The 19,738-nt window shown below is 44.1% G+C and overlaps 1 protein-coding gene across 2 annotated transcripts in view; it reads right to left on the bottom strand.

Moving 5' to 3' along the window:
* Positions 1 to 19,738, bottom strand: part of RABGAP1 (RAB GTPase activating protein 1) — a 4,144,188-nt gene that overhangs the window by 1,529,102 nt on the left and 2,595,348 nt on the right. For both annotated transcript variants that reach the window (XM_044058459.1, XM_044058460.1), the window contains one exon: positions 18,608 to 18,733. In XM_044058459.1, the coding sequence (XP_043914394.1) occupies positions 18,608 to 18,733 (126 nt within the window). The remainder of the gene's footprint in view (positions 1 to 18,607; positions 18,734 to 19,738) is intronic.

A 19,738-nucleotide genomic window follows, 5' to 3' on the forward strand; every position in this document is an offset into this window, starting at 1 on the left:
ATGATGATTGAGGTGGGAGGCAAAGAGGTCTACGTCCGGCCTCCCCCATGCAGAAGTTATTTGTGCAAAAATGTCTGGATGCAACATCCATTCATGTGGATCCAGGATGTTTCTGCTTAGACTGTCCGCTAGAACATTGTCCCTGCCCGGAACAAACTGGGATTGTAGCTGTATGTTCAGTTTCAGGGATTTTTCCCAAAGAGTCATTGTTAGTCTGCAAAGGGGGTAAGAATGAGTACCTCCCTGCTTGTTTATGTACCACATAACAGTGGTGTTGTCTGTCCTTACTAGTAGATGGCTTTGCTGAAGATATTTTCTGAAGGCCTCGATTGCATGCATTACTGCTAACATCTCTTTTTGATTGATGTGCAGATGTACTTCCTGGGGAGTCCATTTCCCTTGAATACATCTGCCCTCCATGTGCGCCCCCCATCCATTGTCTGAGGCGTCTGTTGTAACGGTTTGGCTTGTTTGAGGCTTGTTGAAAGGCATACCTTTGTTTAACTGGCTTGCTTGGGCCCACCACAAAAATTCCCTTTGTAGACATGGGATGAGTGGGATAATTGCTTCTAAGTTGTGGCTGTGTTGAGACCATAAACTTTTGAGGGACCATTGTAGTTTTCTCATGTGTAGTCTTGCCAGTGGAATCAGTAGAATGCAAGATGCCATGAAATCCAGGGCCTGCAGGATTTTCCTTGCAGTCATCTGGGTGAGCTTTGCTAGGCTTTTGAAGTAATGTGGTAGTTGTTCTTGCTTCTCTTCTGTGAGGTAAGCCATTTGAGATTCTGTGTCTAGTTTGGCTCCTAGAAAAGCTATTTGTTGGGATGGCAGTAGTCTTGACTTTTGTAAGATGACTGTGTATCCCAAAGCCTGTAGTAAGTGAATGACATAATTCAAGTTTTTTGTCAAGGCTTGCTTGCTGTCCGCTTGTATAAGGCAGTCGTCCAGGTAAGGGTATATTTGTATCCCCTGGAGTCTGCAATGTGCAATTACTGATGCCAGGCATTTCGTGAATACTCTGGGCGCAGTAGATAAGCCAAAGGGCAATGCTGAGAATTGATAATGCTCTGACCCTGCAAGAAATCTGAGGTATCTTCTGCAACTGTGTCTGATTGGGACATGCAGGTATGCCTCCTTGAGGTCCAGAGTAACCAGCCAAGACCCCTTGCCCAGCATGGGAAGGAGTTGCTGTAGCGTCAGCATTTTGAATTTTGGTACAATGAGAAAGGTGTTTAGAGCGGACAAGTCCAGTATCGGTCTCCATTGCTTTTCTTTTCTTGGAACAAGGAACAGTCTTGAGTAAAATCCCTGGCCTTGTTCCTGAGGAGGAACCTTTTCTATTGCTTTGATTTGTTTCAGCTTTGAAATTTGTTCGAATGCCTCTGCCCTTTGATTTTGTGGCAGGTTTGGCATGCCTTGTCTTGTTGGTAACGTATGGAAGTGGAACCTGTAGCATTGGTCTATTATGTCCAGAATCCATTTGTCCTTTGTTAAAATGTGCCAGTTTTTTGAAAATAAGGATAATTTTCCGCCTAAAGGTGCTTCTCTTTGAGCCTTGGTCGGCAGTGTCAAAGGCAAGTCATTGTGATTGTCCCTGTGGGGCAGGGGAGGTCCCCGCGCCACCTCTCTGATTAGTCGGTTGCCATTGGCATCCCCTGTAGGAGCCTCTGTATTGCCCTCTTCCTCGGGCACGCCTGTTTTTTCCCCTTTGAAATTTGTCAGTGTCTGAAAAGGACCAATTCTTAGAAGGCCAATTCCTGCTGAACCTAGGAGGCTGAACCTGGAGGAAATCCTTGACTGTTTGCACTGATTTAGCCTTTTCCTCAATTGACTTCAACACATCCTGAGCATTACTACCAAATAACTTGTGCTTTTCCAGAGGTGCACCTAGAAGCTTTGCTTTAACATGATCTGGTAATGGCTGTTCTTTTAACCATGCATGTGTACGTATGACGGCCCCTGTCACAGCTGCCCTACATGAAGCTTCCAATGCATCATATCCACACTGAAGAAAATGGTTGCTAACCTGCTGTGTGTTGTGAACCACATCCTGCAAGGCCTTCCTATCTAAAGGCTCAGGAGAGGCTAACTTTTTCTGCAAATCATCCATCAAGAAATCCTGATACTGAAACATATGAAAAAGGCAACTGAGGGCTCTCATAGCCAGTGTGGTTGAGGTATAAACTTTTTTGCCCCACCTCTCCAGGGGCCTAGCTTCCCTGTCTGAGGGCAAGGGATTCTTGGCCGTGGATGTAGTCACCCCTTTGGGCCCCTGGGAAATTGTTTCTAGATCAACAGCATGGGCCTTAAAGAAATGTTTATGAGTTTCAGGAACCCTGTAGTATCTGTCCGGCTTGACAGGAGCAGGAGGGAGAGAATAAGGAGAAGCACTCGAATCGGAGTACACATCATCCAGAACATCAAGCACTGGAGGGATAGCTAAAGGCCTGTGTTGTGGTTGCTTAAGGAAGGTACGAAGCCGTTTCCTGGAATCGGAGTATTCCTGGCCTTGCCACTGAAAGTGCTCCCTCATGGAGTGAAGAACTTCCCCAAAAGAAATATCCTCAGGAGGGGAGGCAGAAGGGATAGAATCCTCCGCATCAGAATCCTCGTAGGCCTGGAAGGACTCTTCCTGGGTATCTGAGTGATCAGAGTCACCAGAGGCTTCATCTGAAGAAAGAGTGTCAGTATGCTCAACCCTGGGCCTTTTGTCAGAAGGTGGCTGAGATCCTCTTTCAGGATGGGTCTGGGAGCCTCTGATTAAGGAGATTAAATCTGCAGCTAAAGACATGATTTGTTTATCAGAAGTGGGCTGAGGCAGAGCTTTAGGAGGGTGAGACTTAGCCTGGCTGGCAGCCTTAGCACATGTGTAGGCCTTGATAGACATAGACATATGGGGCCTAGCAGCCCCACGTGCTGGAGTAACCTTGTCCACTGGTATGGTCTCCGGTAAATCTTGGGCTTCAGAATCTGGAGGAAAATCAACCACCGGCACCGGGGCCGGAGTGATCGGTAAAGCGGTGTCATCGGTCCGGAGCGGTGGAACAACCGCCTCAGAAGAGACCAATGCACTCGCGGTAATTTTTGGCGTGGAGTCTGTGGAAGATGCAGGCCGAGGATGTCGGTCCCGGTCCTTCCGTTTTTTGGAAATATGAGTTGTCGGTTGTTCCGATGGCATGGTATAGGAAAATTTGTCGCCAAAAAAGTCTTCAGCAAACTCTGCCCGGCGCCTGAGTGTGCGCTTATTGAAGCAAGCACAGGCGGCACAGGCCGAGACGTCGTGGTCTGGGCCAAGGCAGGGGAGGCAGTAAGAATGGAAATCCTTATGAGGTATTTGTTTACCACAAGACAAACAGTTATTAACTTTTTCAGTTTTTTCTGACATCGGCTGAGGCAAGAAAAAGATCCCCAACGGGGTAATTAGCTTTTTTTGATGACTTCGGATACGAAAAACACAGGAGCTGACCGACCGGCACTTGTGAACTGCTTCTGCTTTGGGCACCGCGTGGCAAGAAAGACGGAGGAAGATGGCGTCGGCTGATACTTTTATACCCCAGCCGCTCTGACGTCGGGGAGGAGGCGACATCAGCCAACATCGGACCCAGACTTTGGAATCCGGCCGACCGAGGGCTGCCTGAGGCAGGACAACCCATATGTAAGGACTGCAGTTGCATTCTTGAAGGACATCTGATTTCCAAGCATTTTCTTTCTTTGGCACTAGGAACATCCTTGAATATAAATCTTTCTTAGCTTGGGAAGAAATAAATAGTTCCATCACTCCTTGGAACACATGATGAATAACAGGTGAAAACAAAACAGTCTGATTTGGAGGATGAGGAATGATTCTCTTGCAAAGGAGGAATTTCCTCCCACTGACACTTGTAACCTTGATGAATGATTTGCAGAACCTAAACTCATTTGTCTGAAACTATTTGTTGCCAAAGAGAAAAATGGAGATTCGGACATTCTGGAATAAAAAAAGGAGCTAGGGTGGGAGAGGGTCAAAAGTCTTGAATAATTAGACTTGTTGGTTTTGTGAGGTTTGAGACTTAATTTTGGAACCCCCTTGCCATTTTTTAAATGAGAAGTTATGTACCTACCATAACGTTCCATGTTAGTTGTCTTCTCTCGCCTTCTTTCTTGCTGGATGGGTTCGGAGCCAATCCTTGGCTCCGACTCGGCACTTGCTAAGCTCGAGAATCACTTTTACCAGCTCGAGGCAGCCCTATATCCCATGATGCAAGGCGGTAATTACCCAGATCTCGTTTGGTATCTACAGGAAAACTGCCCGCAAACTTTCCACAAGGAAAGCAGAATAACAGCCTAGAAGACTGTAAGGGAAACCAGGTAAGGAGATCCCGAGCTAACTGGTGTCTGAGGGAAAACAATCTCCCCGAGAAGGGGAAAATCAAGGTCTGTCCAGGCTAGGGGGACAGGAGGGAGGGATGCAAGAAAGAAGGCGAGAGAAGACAACTAACATGGAACGTTATGGTAGGTACATAACTTCTCAATGTTAAGTTGTCAATCTCGCCTTCATTCTTGCTGGATGGGACCACGTCCCTAGCACCCCTATCCTGGGAGGCTCAATGGAACAGACTCTTGAGAACTGTGGAACCAAAACGTGCCCTGTTCCTGGAGGCCAAATCCAATTTGTAATGAGAAACTAAGGTATGAGGAGTGGCCCAAGCGGCTGCTGCACAAATAGTGTCCAAGGGTAGTCTAGCCTGGAAAGCTGTAGATGTGGCTAGACCTCTAGAAGAATGCGCTTTAGGTTTTGAGATCAGCTGTTTGCCCCTCAGCTGATAAATGTCAGAAATGGTGGAAGACAGCCATCTGGATAAGGTTACTTTAGAAACAGGAATACCTTTCCTATTTTCAGCATAAGAAAGAAAAAGCTGCTCAGATTTCCTAAACTGCTTTGTTCTGTCCAAATAATATCTGAGTTGGCAATGCAGTTTTTGTTCTGCCCTGTTAGAATGATTGGGAAAAAATACAGGAAGGTCAATGGATTGATTTAAATTTGTTTTAGAAGCAACCTTGGGCAAAAAGGATGGATTGGTTCTTAAGGATACTCTATCCTTGTGGAAGACTAAGTAAGGGGGACGAACACAGAGGGCATGTAGTTCCGACACTCTCCTAGCCGAAGTAATAGCAACTAGAAAGAGAGTCTTCCAAGAAAGACATTTTAATGAGCATGTAGCAGCCGGTTCGAAAGGGGGAAGTATCAAGGATGCCAGCACTAAATTTAGGTCCCACTGTGGTGGAGGATCTCTAACAGGTGGCTTAAGAAGGAACACCCCTTTGAGAAAGGCTTTACAAAGTTTGTGAGACATGATATTGTGGTCTGCAAATCCGACATGGAAATTAGAGATTGCTGCCAACTGGACTTTAACTGTGGAAGCAGAAGAACCGGAGTGAAATATTAAAGCAAGAAAGTCCAAGACCAATTGAATAGGGGCAGTAAAAGGGTCTATGTTCTTAGACTTTGCCCAAAAAGAGAAACGTTTCCACTTACTAGAGTAAATCCTCCTGGTAGAGGACTTTAGAGAAGCTACTATTATATCTCTAACGGGGTTAGAGATCATAGGAAGCCTGGCTAAGGAAGGAAGTGGAGCAACCAAGCAGTGAGGTTGAGGGAACGAATTGATGGGTGCAGTTGACCCGACTGGTGGGTCAGAAGATCTGGAATTGGATCCAGATGCCACGGCTGCACCATGAGATGGCGATGAAGGAACAGAAACCAAATTTGTCGAGGCCAGTAAGGGGCAACAAGAATCATTTTGGCTCTCAAGACGGTAGCTTTCTGGAGTACTTGTGGTATCAACGGAAAGGGGGGAAAGGCATAAAGAAGCCCCCGGGGCCAATCTTGGGTAAGAGCGTCTCTGGGGGGATGGCCCGGAAGTGGAAAGAGAGAGAAGGAAGTCTGGGCATTTGCTGTTTTGGGGAGTAGCAAAAAGATCGCAGCATGGGCGGCCCCACTTCTGAAAAATCTCCTCCACTATGGATTGCTTGAGAGACCACTCGTGAGGCATGAGAATAGCTCTGCTCAATCTGTCCGCTATTATGTTGGTTTTCCCGGGGATATGCATTGCTACCAGAAACCGATGAGAGGAGATCGCCCATTGCCAAAGTCTGAGAGCTTCTTGACACAAGGGATAGGACTTGGTTCCGCCCTGCTTGTTGATGTACCACACCACGGACATGTTGTCCGTGTGAAATGCAATAGTTCCTAAGGGAAGAAAGTCGTTGAGGGCTTGCAACGTTAAAAGCACTGCTCTCATATCTAGGACATTTATGTGCAGGTGGTATTCGAACGGTTGCCACGTGCCATGAACCATCCTGCCCTGATAATGCCCCCCCACCCGATCAGGGAGGCATCCGAAGTGACCGTGGCTACCAGGGCCGGGGGGACAAATGGTCTGCCCTGATGGACTAGAGGAGAAGTAGTCCACCAGGATAAATGGCTCTTGCAGGTTTGTGTCACCAGGATCTTGTGATGCATGGGAAGCTGCTGGAAGGACCATTGGGTGAACAACATCCATTGTAGGAGACGCATGTAGAAACGGGCCAGAGGAAGAAGTGTGATGGCAGCTGTCATGAGGCCCAACACTTTCAGGACCAACCTGGCTTGTACCGTTTTGCTGGATAAGATGATCCGAACGTGGTTTTGGATATCTAGGATTCTTTGACTTGTTAGGTTTGCTGACATCCGAGTGGTGTCTAGATTTGCACCTATAAAGGTAATAGATTGGCAGGGCGATAAGGAAGACTTTTCGAAGTTGACCGAAATTCCTAACTGACCGCAGAGGCGTAGAGTATAATCTCTGGCTTGGAGAAGTTGATGCCTGGTGGTGGCTGAGAGGAGCCAGTCGTCGAGATACGGAAACACCTGGAATCCCCAACGTCTCAGGTGAGCAGTGACCGCTGCCATGCATTTGGTGAACACTCTGGGGGCTGTAGTGAGACCAAAGGGCAGGGCTCTGAATTGAAAATGACTGGTCCCCAGCCGAAAGCGGAGAAACCTTCTGGAGCGTCTGTGGATTTTTATGTGATAGTACGCATCCTGAAGGTCTATGGAGCACATCCAGTTGTTTTTGCCCAGAAAGGGCAAAATCGATTGAAGTGTGACCATCCAAAATCTTGTCTTTTTGACAGACTTGTTCAGTCTGCTGAGGTCTAATATTGGTCTCCAGTCTCCCGTCTTTTTGGGGACCAAAAAGAACCTTGAGTAGATTCCGGACTCTAATTGATCTGTTGGAACTGGTTGGATGGCCCTTTTTCTTAGAAGCTTTGATATCTCTAGCTTCGCAATTTCCCTTAGACCGAGTGGAACGTCTGGAAGGGAACCTTTTTGAGGGAAGGGGCTTTCCTCAAAGGGAATTTTGTAACCCTCGGATATGATCGACTGTACCCATCTGTCTTGAGAGAGGGAAAGCCAGGCTTTTGGGTACAGCGACAATCTCCCCCTGACTGCCTCCAAGGGTGGGCAGTCGGGCAACACCTCAGGGATGCTGGAATGGCTTGTCAGAGAGAGGCTCTCTGCTGCCCTGGTTCTGCGGACCTCTTCTGCCCCTAGGGCGGCGTCTGTTATTACCCCCCTCTGCCTCTGGGGGCAAATTGACCACGTGCGTCAGGCGTGACTCCCTGAGATTTTCGGAACCACATTTTCCCTCCCTTCTGACCTCTGGGGTAAAGTCTAGAAGGGGTGGAGAAACAGACTCCTACAGCAGAAAGAGTCTTGCCGTCTTGTTCGCACCTGGTTAATGTGTCCTTCACCTGAGGCCCAAACAAAGTAGTGCCATCAAAGGGAGAGTTTGTGAAGGATGCCTTAAAGGGGTCTGCGAAATTGCAAAGCCGCATCCAGGACTGACGTCTGAGAGCCACTCCTGTTCCTGCGGCTCTACTCGCCCCATCGGCTGCATAAGAAATGAGCCGCATGGAGGAGTTACTGATGGAATTTGGGATTCCAAGCTGAGAGGCAATCTTCTCTTGAGCCCCAGCAGCTGACGGATCCTGTACAACCTCACCCAATTCTTTGAGGATGTCTCTTTGAAGTCGGGTGAAGTGACATAAATAATTCAGCAAACGCATAGCAAAGGTTGCTGAGGAAAACATCCGCTTACCATACCTGTCCATGGTCCTAGACTCCTTGTTAGGAGGATGGACTGGTACGGAAGGATCTGCAAGTTCCTTTTTGGTGGCGGCTGCCACCACCATGGCATCAACTGGGACACCTTTCGTAAGAAACTGTTTCTCAGTGGGGGCTGTGATAAATTTAGAAGGTCTCCTGGGGACTGGTTCCACAGAATCAGGAGATGCCCACGCCTTTCGAGCTATCACCTCCATGAGGGGGTCGAAAGGCGGAGACACCCAGGAGGTAGAGGGTCGAGATCCAAAAGCCTCCAGGTATACCGACTCATCCTCGGAGGGAATAATGGAGGACCAGTTTCCCCTCTGTTTTATGAGTTCTAGGATGTCTGAAAAGGAGACATCCGCAGAGGGGGATCTTGGGGATCCCTCCGACTCATCTAAGTCGGTATCTGATGTGGTAGACTCAGGGGAGTCTAAGTGCTTCCACTTGCAGGTCCTCTTACGCGGGGGCTCTCCTGAAGGATCAGGAGAAACCTCGGAAGAGGAAGTTCTTCCCAGTGGGGAAACCTGGGGCGATGGATTTCTCGGTCCGGGAGAAAGAGAGTGGGAAGAGACATCTACAGGCACCGTAGAGGGAGGAGCTAAAGGAACCGACTGCTGACTAAGCTTGGGGGCTAGCACACTCCTCATCACTTCGAAGGCTCCCCTCCCAGGGAGGGCCGAGAGACCCCGGTCCGAAGAAACGGGGATCCCCGGCCCCACCGAAAAGGAAGGCTCCGAAGCAGATGTCGGCACCGAGCTCACCAAGGCCGAAGCTCCGAGAAGGAGAACGGGGTCGGACAAGGGTCCGATGCCACTCGCCCCCTCGGAACCGACCAGGGAAGCCCGATGACCGGATCCCTCCAAGGACGGTCTCGAGGAGGAGATAGGAGTCAAAGACGATGGAGCTGAAAGGTGTGGTATCGGCTCCGAAGCCGCAGCAGTCACGGTACCAATAATCTCCGGCTCCGAGCTCTGAAGGAGAGTCGAAGGAGGAATCTCAGGAGGGTGTGGAAAGGGGTAGTCTGCTGAGACGGGCTATGGAGCATCTGGGCCAATGCCTGTGATTTTAGTAGTCTACTCACCACTCTCTCCAAATCATGGTCTGAGAGCCTGGAAGACCTTGACAATCGGCTCCGATGGCTCCGCTCCGAAAGTAAGGGAGAGGCCGGAGCTGAGTGGATCGACTCTAGTGAAGGAGATCTAGACCTCTTCCTCGACGGAGCCATCGGAGCCGACGAACCTTCGGTCTCAGTTGGAGCCAACAGCTTGTCGGCTCCGAGCTGAGGTAGAGACGTCTCGGCTCCAGCCGGAGCCGAAACATGCTTCGAAGCTAGGCTATCGGCTCCAGCAGGAGCCGACACGGGTGCTGAAGCCAGGGTATCAGTGCCGATTGGCGCTGATACAGAAACTTCCAAGGAGGAAGGATCGGCTCCAGATGGAGCCGATATCGACTCTGGAGGAGTTGGAACCGAGGCCACAGACTTGGACACCGAAGTCTGGGTCTTGGGTGGCTTAGAGGGCTTCCCGGAACAGACCTTGGCCGGGGAGCTCTCAGGCTTAAGGAGACCCCTAAGGATCAACTTATTTCTACGCTCCTGCAGGACTCTCTGGCTGAAAGAATGACAAATAGCACAGGAGTCCTGCAGGTGTAGGGGTCCCAGGCAGTAAATACAAGAAGTGTGACCGTCTGTCAGAGACATCTTCTGACAGCACGAGTCACACTTCTTAAAACCTGAGACCCTAGTGTCTTTCGACATGACCTAGAAGGACACTAACACACACACACTCAGTCCTTAATTATACAAAATAAAACAAAGCACAGTCACACCTACAAAAAAATTTCCTGACAGGAAAAAGTTGGATGGGAAGGCCTAAGGCCTGACTGACAGAAAAATTATAAAAAGGGGGGTCGAGGAACTAACGGGAATAGGGCCTAAGTGAATCGGGAACAACTAGCTTTAACAGGGAATAAAAATGTTTTAAACTATGTGGTTGAAATGTAAAGAAAGTTCACTTACCAGGAGCTGGTAAAAAAGGTGACCTCATGAGCGAAGCGGCAAACGAGATCTGGGTATTTACCGCCTTGCATCATGGGATATAGGGCTGCCTCGAGCTGGTAAAAGTGATTCTCGAGCTTAGCAAGTGCCGAGTCGGAGCCGAGGATCGGCTCCGAACCCATCCAGCAAGAATGAAGGCGAGATTGACAACTTAACATCATAGGTTTACCCGTACTTTGTTGAGACTGTTTATTTTGCTTTCTTCCAAAACTGAATGAACAGTTAGAAAATCCCTTGGAAAATCTGGAAAAAGAGGGCTGAAAAATCTTAGAGATTCCCATGGCTCAGTTTGCCCCTTTCATCACACTTTATCACCTCTGCAACAGCGGGGCCAAACACAATCTTTACGCAAGAGCAAATTTAAAATCACATTTTAACACCATCTGGGAAGTTCTGAGAATACAACCATGTAAACCTCATCAAAACTGTATCTGTTGCCACAATCCCTGAAGAAGTATCAACAAAGTCATACACACACTGTAAGCAATGAATAGTGACATGTGCAGTAGAAAAAAGTTATTTAAAGCAGATTTTTCCTCACAAGAAGAAACTGCAGATAAAACATTCCTCATACTTTAACAATTAGTTGTGACAAACTAACACATGAAGCCTGACGATTCAAAATTCTGAAAATCAAAGTTGCAGAAGTAAACACTTTCACCCCATACCTATCAATAATTTTACCATCCTCATCTGAAAGAGAAGGACTGGAATTGACTAGGTGCTTAGCAGCAGTGGGATCAACTAAAGCTATAGTTACTGACCACATGTGGGAACAGTGTAAAAAATTTTAAAAGACTGAGGAACTTAAAACATTCTATCTGCTTTTTTTAGGGACAGCTGGCAGACTATCAAGAAAACTGCAGACAGTAATACATACATCCTTTGAAGCAGACAGAACAGAAGGAAACTGTACAGGATTTGGAAAATCCTTCTGTGACAACTCAGTATTTTCTGAGGGACAGAGAAACCTCGGTATTTTCCCACTGAAAACACTAGCACATTCTAGCAATAGTCTTAGAGAAAGAGAAACCCGCACAGGGAGAATCAGTAAATGAGTGATCATCTGAGTCTGAATGAGGAATGTGACGGAAAAAACAAAAAACTTCTATTCATCTCTGGATCTTCTGGTTCAATCTCCAAATGTTGAACTGCTTCAAGAAAATAAATATCCTTTTTTTTTTTTTTTAAACCAGAAACGACTTTACAAGAAGGATCAAGAGCTTGAATTAAACACTGCGCCAGACCCACTAAACTACTCCTATCCAAAGAAACTTGAGGAGGAGTAGATAAATGCTTGGCATCACTTCTTTTTGACAGGAAAAAATGGGGCAAATCATGTTACTAATGGTAGCAGGAGCTTCCCTAGGAATGGATACAGCAAGAAATCTAACACAAAGAAACCTTCCTTATTCCCTCTCCCAGGACTGACGAGTGGTTCTCCCTTGCCCACTGAGGGGACACCAACAGCGATAGATAACGTGGCTAGCCCCAGGTCCATATTGCCATAGTGGCTGTAAGTGCTACACACCTGAGGGATCCGGGGTAAAAGGTGAATCGTCTAAGTTACAACAAATGGCCACTGCAGAATCACCCACCTGTGGCTTGATGCAAGCTGCTAATCTGTTGTGTTGGCACAGGCTGCTTACTTATTTTTTTTTCTTTTTCTGGCTGGAAGAAGGACCAAATTTGGGACTGGTAGTCTGTTCCATGGCCTAGCAGAAAATGGTTCCTCTTTTCCCACGCAAGACAAGCAGCATAATGCCAGTAAGCACTACTAATGTACAAAAGGTACTTTTTGACAGGAAAAACACAGTAGAAAGCATTTTAAAACACTGTGTCATCCATACAAAGGTAAAATAAACTATTTACCCACAGAAAAAATGTTTTCAATTACTTTACACCACTTTTGAAATGATAGGAAAAATGAGCTCTATGTTTAAAAGCACATTACAGTCTCATGACAGTCCATTAAAACACAACACTCCTAGCCTTAAAATAATTCTCATGAACAGGAAAGTGATAAGACAGCACAACAAATAAGAAATTGAAGTTTTTTCCCACAAAGTGAACTTACCTTCCCAGCAAAGGAACACACAAGCAAAATGTCAAGCCTTGAAAGCCTTAGAGGAGTGTACTCTTCTGTGGCAGTAAAGCTCTGAAGGCTTTTGTGCCTAAACGTATCTTTTAGTCAGCTCAGCTAGAGCTGCCTAAAAGTTTGGGTGCTCTTTCGAAGCTGGCCAGCTGTTACATCCTTGACAGGCTACAACCCATATAGCGAAGGCTACTGCAACAGTGACCACTATGATGAACATAACAGATCTCTTGCCTTTATAGATAATGGCAGGATTCACAGCAATAGGGCAACACACAGAAGTACTTAAGAACCTGGTTAGATAGTCTTTTTGCCTTTATGAGTTTGTAACACACTCTAACTGTTTTGTGTTTTGTACTTGTTTATATCAGGTAGTGGCTAGTGTTTATTTAGATGATAGGCTAACAACTGGCTGATTTTATGATTGTCTAGTTTTATTTTTAATTTTAATATAATGTGAGTGATTGAACTCAAGTCCTGTGAGCTTGCGTTTTAACTTTAAATTTTTATTCATGGTTCAAGGTGTGCCTGATTGGTTAATTGAACCTTTGACTTAATACTGCTGGATATTTAAGCTGCTGTTCAGTTAAATGTAGTTTGTAATACTGAGGAAGTCTGTGTACACCACAGACGAAAAGCGCTTCATTAAATTCAACTTAAATTTAACTTTATTTTCCTGTGACTTCTGTGGTACTTCTGTGTGTTGCCCTATTGCTGTGAATCCTGATATTATTTCCTGGTTTGTGCTGCTTAGTACTTGGTTGTTTCATGGCTTCTGGATCTGACAGCAATGATGGGTTCTCTCCGAATGCTACTCCAGCATTATTGAAGAGCTGTAATAGTGCCCTTCCAGCACCAGCTACTCTTTCTACAGTTGCACAGGATAATTTATTTGAGTCTCTATTTGAAAGAATGGAATCGCTGTGTGCGAGGCTCGACAAGCTAGACACACAACAACAGGACATGAAGAACCTTTTCTGCCTTTTGTTAACAGCTTTCAACCGTCTGCAATGGAGAATGCGCCAGGTGGCGCTGTTCAACCAGCGAACCCCTCTGCTACGGTTCCTTCCCTTAATGGGAACACTGATTTCGCAGCTTGAATTCAGCGAATGGCAGAGAGTTTTAAACCCTTTGCTACGGCCAGGTTTGGCCACTACGTCTAAATCACCAACGGCAGCCAGCATTAGGCTGGCTCCGGTAACTACACCTGATACAGTGCAACCGGCAATTACTTCTAATTCAGTGCAAGTAGCACGAACAGTAAATCCACCTATACTAAACAAAGTTTAGCTAGGACAGAGCCACTATTAACCGGAGGTTTTCCTAGCCGTTTACAGAGTCAGGTTGAGCCTACCGAATGTATAGCAGATGCCAGTCGGACTCTTCCAAGTGGTCTTCTTGATGGGGCCCCAGTTTTGGGCAATTGGTTATCCGAGGATTTTGTGTTTACAGGATATGGCGATAAAGCAACCCGTAGGATGCACGACAACTCTACTGATGGCCATGAGGTAAACAGTAATGATTTAGCTGACAAACTAAAACTTTTGATAAACTCTTATTGAAACTTAAAAACTGAAACTTGAAATTTCATATTTTAATGAATGTATAGCTTGCAATGTCAGTGCTAAAGGCTGAAGCCATTTTCAATACCGCCCAGGGTTGGTGTTGAATTCAGAATTCCATAAGGAATTGATTAATTTATTTGACCAACAAGGCCAGGACCTCTTAAAGCTTATGATCAAGCATTACTCTGCATGGGTGACACAGTTAAATGATGAAATTACTGTGTTGGATAACTCGATTAAAACCCATGTAGAATTTAGCAGGTACAAATATGATTATAATAGATGTTTTACCAGCATCGACCAGTACCTGTCTAAACTAAAATTCAACAAAATCAAGAAACTTGAGCGCGATTTAAAAGCATACCAGTTAGGGGTGGCTTATCCACCCCCTGCGCCATCACAAGCTTGGAATCCTAATGGTAGTAGTGGGGATCCTCCCACCACAAACTGTAGAGGTGAGTCAGCATCGGATAACATCAGGGACCTTGATACATTTGGGGACACCCCTGTTGACCAAGGGGTCAGAAGGAGTGAGAGACTTATGAACCGTAAACAACAGCACGGTCCTCACACTACGGCAATGGGTCAGCAACAGGTACACTTTTCCACCAACAAACAGGGTGCCATCCCTAAGCAAAGGAACAACTTGCAGCAATCTTTTAAGGGGAAGCAACAGAAACAGTTTTTTCAGAGGCAGTAGATACCAGGAGTACCTATCACCTGGCTCTACCTCTGCCTCCTGGCCTTACTGAAGCCTCGGCTTGTGTGGTAAACGAGGTTCCTTGTGTGGTTTCACCTTTGCCTATTACTGATAACCTGCAGGATGTAGAGACTGATACTGTGGTTCCCCCCATTAACCAACGTATGGGCCCAGTTATTTCTACCAATCAACTTGGAGATTTTAATATCTTTAATTACTCCAACGTGCTGATCCCTGATGAACTGGCCGACCTTTTATCTAAGGGATACACCTATGTACCTCAACAGAAGTTCGATTTAGTGAACACCATCATCGATATTAAGATGTTTGCTCGTAAATTGAACTTTAACCTGCTGTTTGAAACTCGTGGTTTCAGTCATGATACTCCATCTGATATGTTTGTCCCTAGCATGTTTAACCCACCTCTGCACCCATTAGTACAAGCGTTTGAATCCACTTGTGAACTTGATTTAAGACATAGTAATTTGCATTTAAGTAAATGTACCAACGATTTAGGGAAGTCTGAAATGACCCTGTTGGAATATGTTAAGTTACATTCCTTAAGAATCTGTAAACCCGATAAAGGTGGTGGGGTTGTAGTCTTTGATCAATTAGACTACTTTGACAGGATGTTGGGCTTATTGTCTAATAATGCGTATATGATTAGTTCAAGGTCTGAGGTAAACCACGCATATCATAAAATTAAGAGCTCCTTGGACGAAATGTTTTTTGAGGGTAGACTTAACCAAGGTCAACACAAATACCTTACCACATTATTTCCCAGGTACCCTTGTATCTTTGGTATACCCAAGATCCACAAGGACCTTGTTAATCCACCTATGCGCCCAATCGTTGATGGGCGGCTCTCCTACATATCCTTGTGCCAAGCTGGTTGATACTATCCTGCAGAAGTACCTTGAGGATGAAGAGCAAATCTGTAAAGACTCTTGGTCTTTTCTTGATAAGTTAAACAACATTCCATTCAGTAGAGAGTACAATTTCCTGACAATAGATGTCAAGGATTTATACACTTGTATACCTTTGCAGATAGCTTTGGACTGGGTGGCCTTCTTCCTTAAGAGTAAGGGTGCCCTGCCCTATGATATATCCCTTGTGATTGAACTGTTGGACTTGATCCTTTATAACAACTATTTTTATTAGGAGAGAATTTCTATCTACAAAAAACTGGGGTGGCTATGGGGTCCCCTTGCGGAGCCAGCTTGGCCAACATAGTGATGTCATACTGGGAAAGGGAGAACATATTAAACAATGAGTCGGTAGTAGTGTCTAAGATCAAGTACTACACCCGTTACCTGGATGACATCTTTATTTTATTAGAGGGTGAAGAAGCTGATAGCCTGTTATTATTAAATTTACTTAATAACTCCACTGACTTTTTAGTTTTTACCTCTTCCTTCAACACTGTGGCAATAGCCTATTTAGACGTATGGTTGGCGAAAAATGACATCTTGAATAAATATGTGGCCAGCATATATAGAAAGCCTACCTACTCTAATTCTTTTCTTCATTTTAGTAGCTGCCATCCTAGCTACCAATAAAGGTCTGTGGCTAAGGGTCAGCTCGTGCGAGCAGCCCGGATGGTGAGCCTGGACGATGACTTTCTTAGGGAATGTGACTTACTTAAGAATATGTTCCTTCATAGAGGCTATCCGCTTAACTTATTAGACAACTTAGTCAATGAGGTGATTAACAAAAGATCCAGTGGGTTTTACAAACCTATACTGAACATCAGTTCTTCCGGGTTGGCCGAGTCTAGGTTAGAATGTATAGGTGGAACTACTCCTATACATAATAATAACACTAGATTAATTCTTACATATTGTCCAAGTAGTAGGTCTATTATGGACATCATTACTAAGAACTGGAACTTGTTCCGTTCCAACCTTGCAATTTTGAACAAACTGGGAGTTAAACCTGAGGTTACATATAGAAGGGGTAAAAATATGAAAATGTTGTTGGAACAACCTGAGTGGCAGAGTACCCGTACTCCTGGGATGTTCAAATGTCAAAACTGCAATCAATGTTGTCACATTCTTGAATCAAACCGATTTGACATTGATAATATTAGATACGACATTAGATGCAGATGCACTTGTAATTCTAAAATGGTGGTCTATGTGGCATTATGCCAAAAATGCACAGGTTTTTATGTAGGTAAAACCGAGCGTAGATTTAAAGATCGGATCTACGAACATCAATATGCAATTAACAAAGCGAAAGATGAAAATGCTCTTGCTAAACATATCATCCAGCATAAAGACCACCATTTTAAGTTTATGGTTATAGAACAAATGCATGACACTATTAGAGGAGCACCTGTACACCTATTATTAGAGGCGTCTGAATTGCGATGGCAAATTAGATTAAATGCCTATGCTCTACCAGGTCTCAATGAAGGCTGCTCTATTAGCAGCCTTCTTAAACTTAAGAACCTGGTTAGATAGTCTTTTTGCCTTTATGAGTTTGTAACACACTCTAACTGTTTTGTGTTTTGTACTTGTTTATATCAGGTAGTGGCTAGTGTTTATTTAGATGATAGGCTAACAACTGGCTGATTTTATGATTGTCTAGTTTTATTTTTAATTTTAATATAATGTGAGTGATTGAACTCAAGTCCTGTGAGCTTGCGTTTTAACTTTAAATTTTTATTCATGGTTCAAGGTGTGCCTGATTGGTTAATTGAACCTTTGACTTAATACTGCTGGATATTTAAGCTGCTGTTCAGTTAAATGTAGTTTGTAATACTTTTTGTCTGAGGAAGTCTGTGTACACCACAGACGAAAAGCGCTTCATTAAATTCAACTTAAATTTAACTTTATTTTCCTGTGACTTCTGTGGTACTTCTGTGTGTTGCCCTATTGCTGTGAATCCTGATATTATTTCCTGGTTTGTGCTGCTTAGTACTTGGTTATAGATAATGGCATTATTTTATTTTGGAACACATTCTTTGTGAAGTCTCTTTCCACTGTTCTGAATGGCTGAAAATAGCTTTCCAAGGTACTGTATACACATAAGGACATGCACTGACTAATGATGATATTAAAGCAAAGTAAAACAAAAAAGTGGCAAACAGGGTGAGCATCTAGCAAATTTTACATTAGGATGCTTGCTAACCCCAGCCGAGCTCAGAGTTACTTTTCTACCATTTCCAGGTCATGTGTGGGTGCATTATTATTATTTTAAATCTGTCATGCAGGTTTCTGAAGTTAGTTTCTCCACTAAGTGGCAAGATAAATATGGTGACAATAGATTTATTTTTCAGAAACTACAGGTGCAGGAACTTGTAGTCTTTGCTTTCATTCATGGCTGGACTTTTCTGCAAGAATTGTACTGGATTTACAATGGACACACCTACTGGTCTCTTCAATCATCATGCACATGTTTGTATAATTATGATCTTTCACTGTATAATTTACATGCACTCCCCCAATACACTTCAAAAGCAACACTGCTTTTTGGAAGAAAAGAAAAGAAAAAGGTGATGACAAGTAAAGAACATAAGCGCACACAAAATATGTACACAAAAGTAGCTAATCTTGTAGTTTTTCCAGCAGGATTCAAATGGGGGCATATTCTAAAATTTGGAAAGTACATTATCGTCTGCAGTTCTAAAATTAGTCTACTTACCTGACTGACAACATTAATACATGTAATAGTGAAAAATATGCATTTTGTACTAGACATCATTGTGTTTACACATTCCTAATCACTGGGTGGAGCATAATGGTGCTACCTCTTTTACTACAAAATGTGACAAGAGCCACTTCCATCTTAAAAAGTAGTCCTCTGCCCAGAGTTCAACTGTTTTACAACCTGCTACACATTAGATTTTGTATTACATGGTCGGTCTTCAAGCTTCACAAACGCATCACAAAGCAACTGAATAATCAGTTAGTAGTCATCTTGGATTGTTTATGCAAGTAAAGGGAAACTGCAGTAAGACTGTGCTTTACACTGATTCATCTCCTACAGAACTATAAGATTATATGGTAACACACTCAGAACATACATATTTCCATCACTTCTAGAGGCATACCTGCATCAACCTCTCCAGTTGATAAAACTTGCAGTGCAGATCTTCAAAATTCTGTTTGAAAAGTTCCCTGAGTCCATAATCAAACATAATTTTGACAAGAACACTGAAAGCCTGTTCTTCAGGCATCTAAAAAAAGAAGGAAAAGAAAAAGAAAAATGACACACAAATATCACTAAAACTACCATTTTAAGCACAAAATATATGCAGCATATACACAGCGAAACGGCAGCAGCCCAGGATAACTAATAATACAATATCATTATAACAGTCACCCTCAAGGTACACAGACAAAGTATCCACCTGCATTGCTGGTATGCCATATTTGGGGAAGTATTTGGGCCACTAGGAGAGTCAGCCAACAAAGAGGGTAGCAAGACGAAGCAGCCATGGACCAGCTCTCAAATTCACAGGTGGAGGATGGAGAAGGGATTGCTGCCTGTGCAGCCTTTGTTGAAGGCCAGGGGGTCTCGAATGCCAAAAATATACTTAGGGGAAGTGACACTGCTTCCTTTTTCGGGTGAGTAGATGAGCATACCAGACATGCTGATATTACTGCATCTTGCTTCCCCTAGGGGACTGACTGCCCCCACCTGAAGGTGAGAATTAGGGAGCATGCCAACTCTATTAGAAGGAAGGATGAACATAACTCCCTTTACATGCACTCTAAAGTTTGTTCTGCATATAAAAAATTCTTATTTTTTATTGTGGATAGAATAAAACCAAATAGTAACGGTGACACTGGGAATTGTGTAGCTTTACGAGAAACAGAGTGGCAGATAAGGTTGAATGCCACAAGGTATCCTGGGTTAAATGAATGTATTGCATTAAAACCTGTATTAAAGCATCGTGCTTCATTTATTTGAAAGGGAGAAGTATTTAGCATTTGAATGTATTCCAATGTTTTATTTTGTTTTATTTTACTTAGACTAAATGTAATTCAACTTGGGTGAATAAGTATTTATATTTGTTATTACAAAAAGAAAATTTTCATGAATTGTTTACAAGTATTAATGCTTAGACTATGTGAATGTTGAGTACAAATCAATGTATATTTATACATATATTACATATACATTTTTTACTTATACATTTTGTACCTACATATTATTGTGTATATAGACATTTATACAT

Source organism: Protopterus annectens, chromosome 16.part0 (genome assembly GCF_019279795.1).
Source record: "Protopterus annectens isolate FY-2018-M chromosome 16.part0, PAN1.0, whole genome shotgun sequence".
Taxonomy (NCBI): Eukaryota; Metazoa; Chordata; order Ceratodontiformes; family Protopteridae; genus Protopterus; species Protopterus annectens.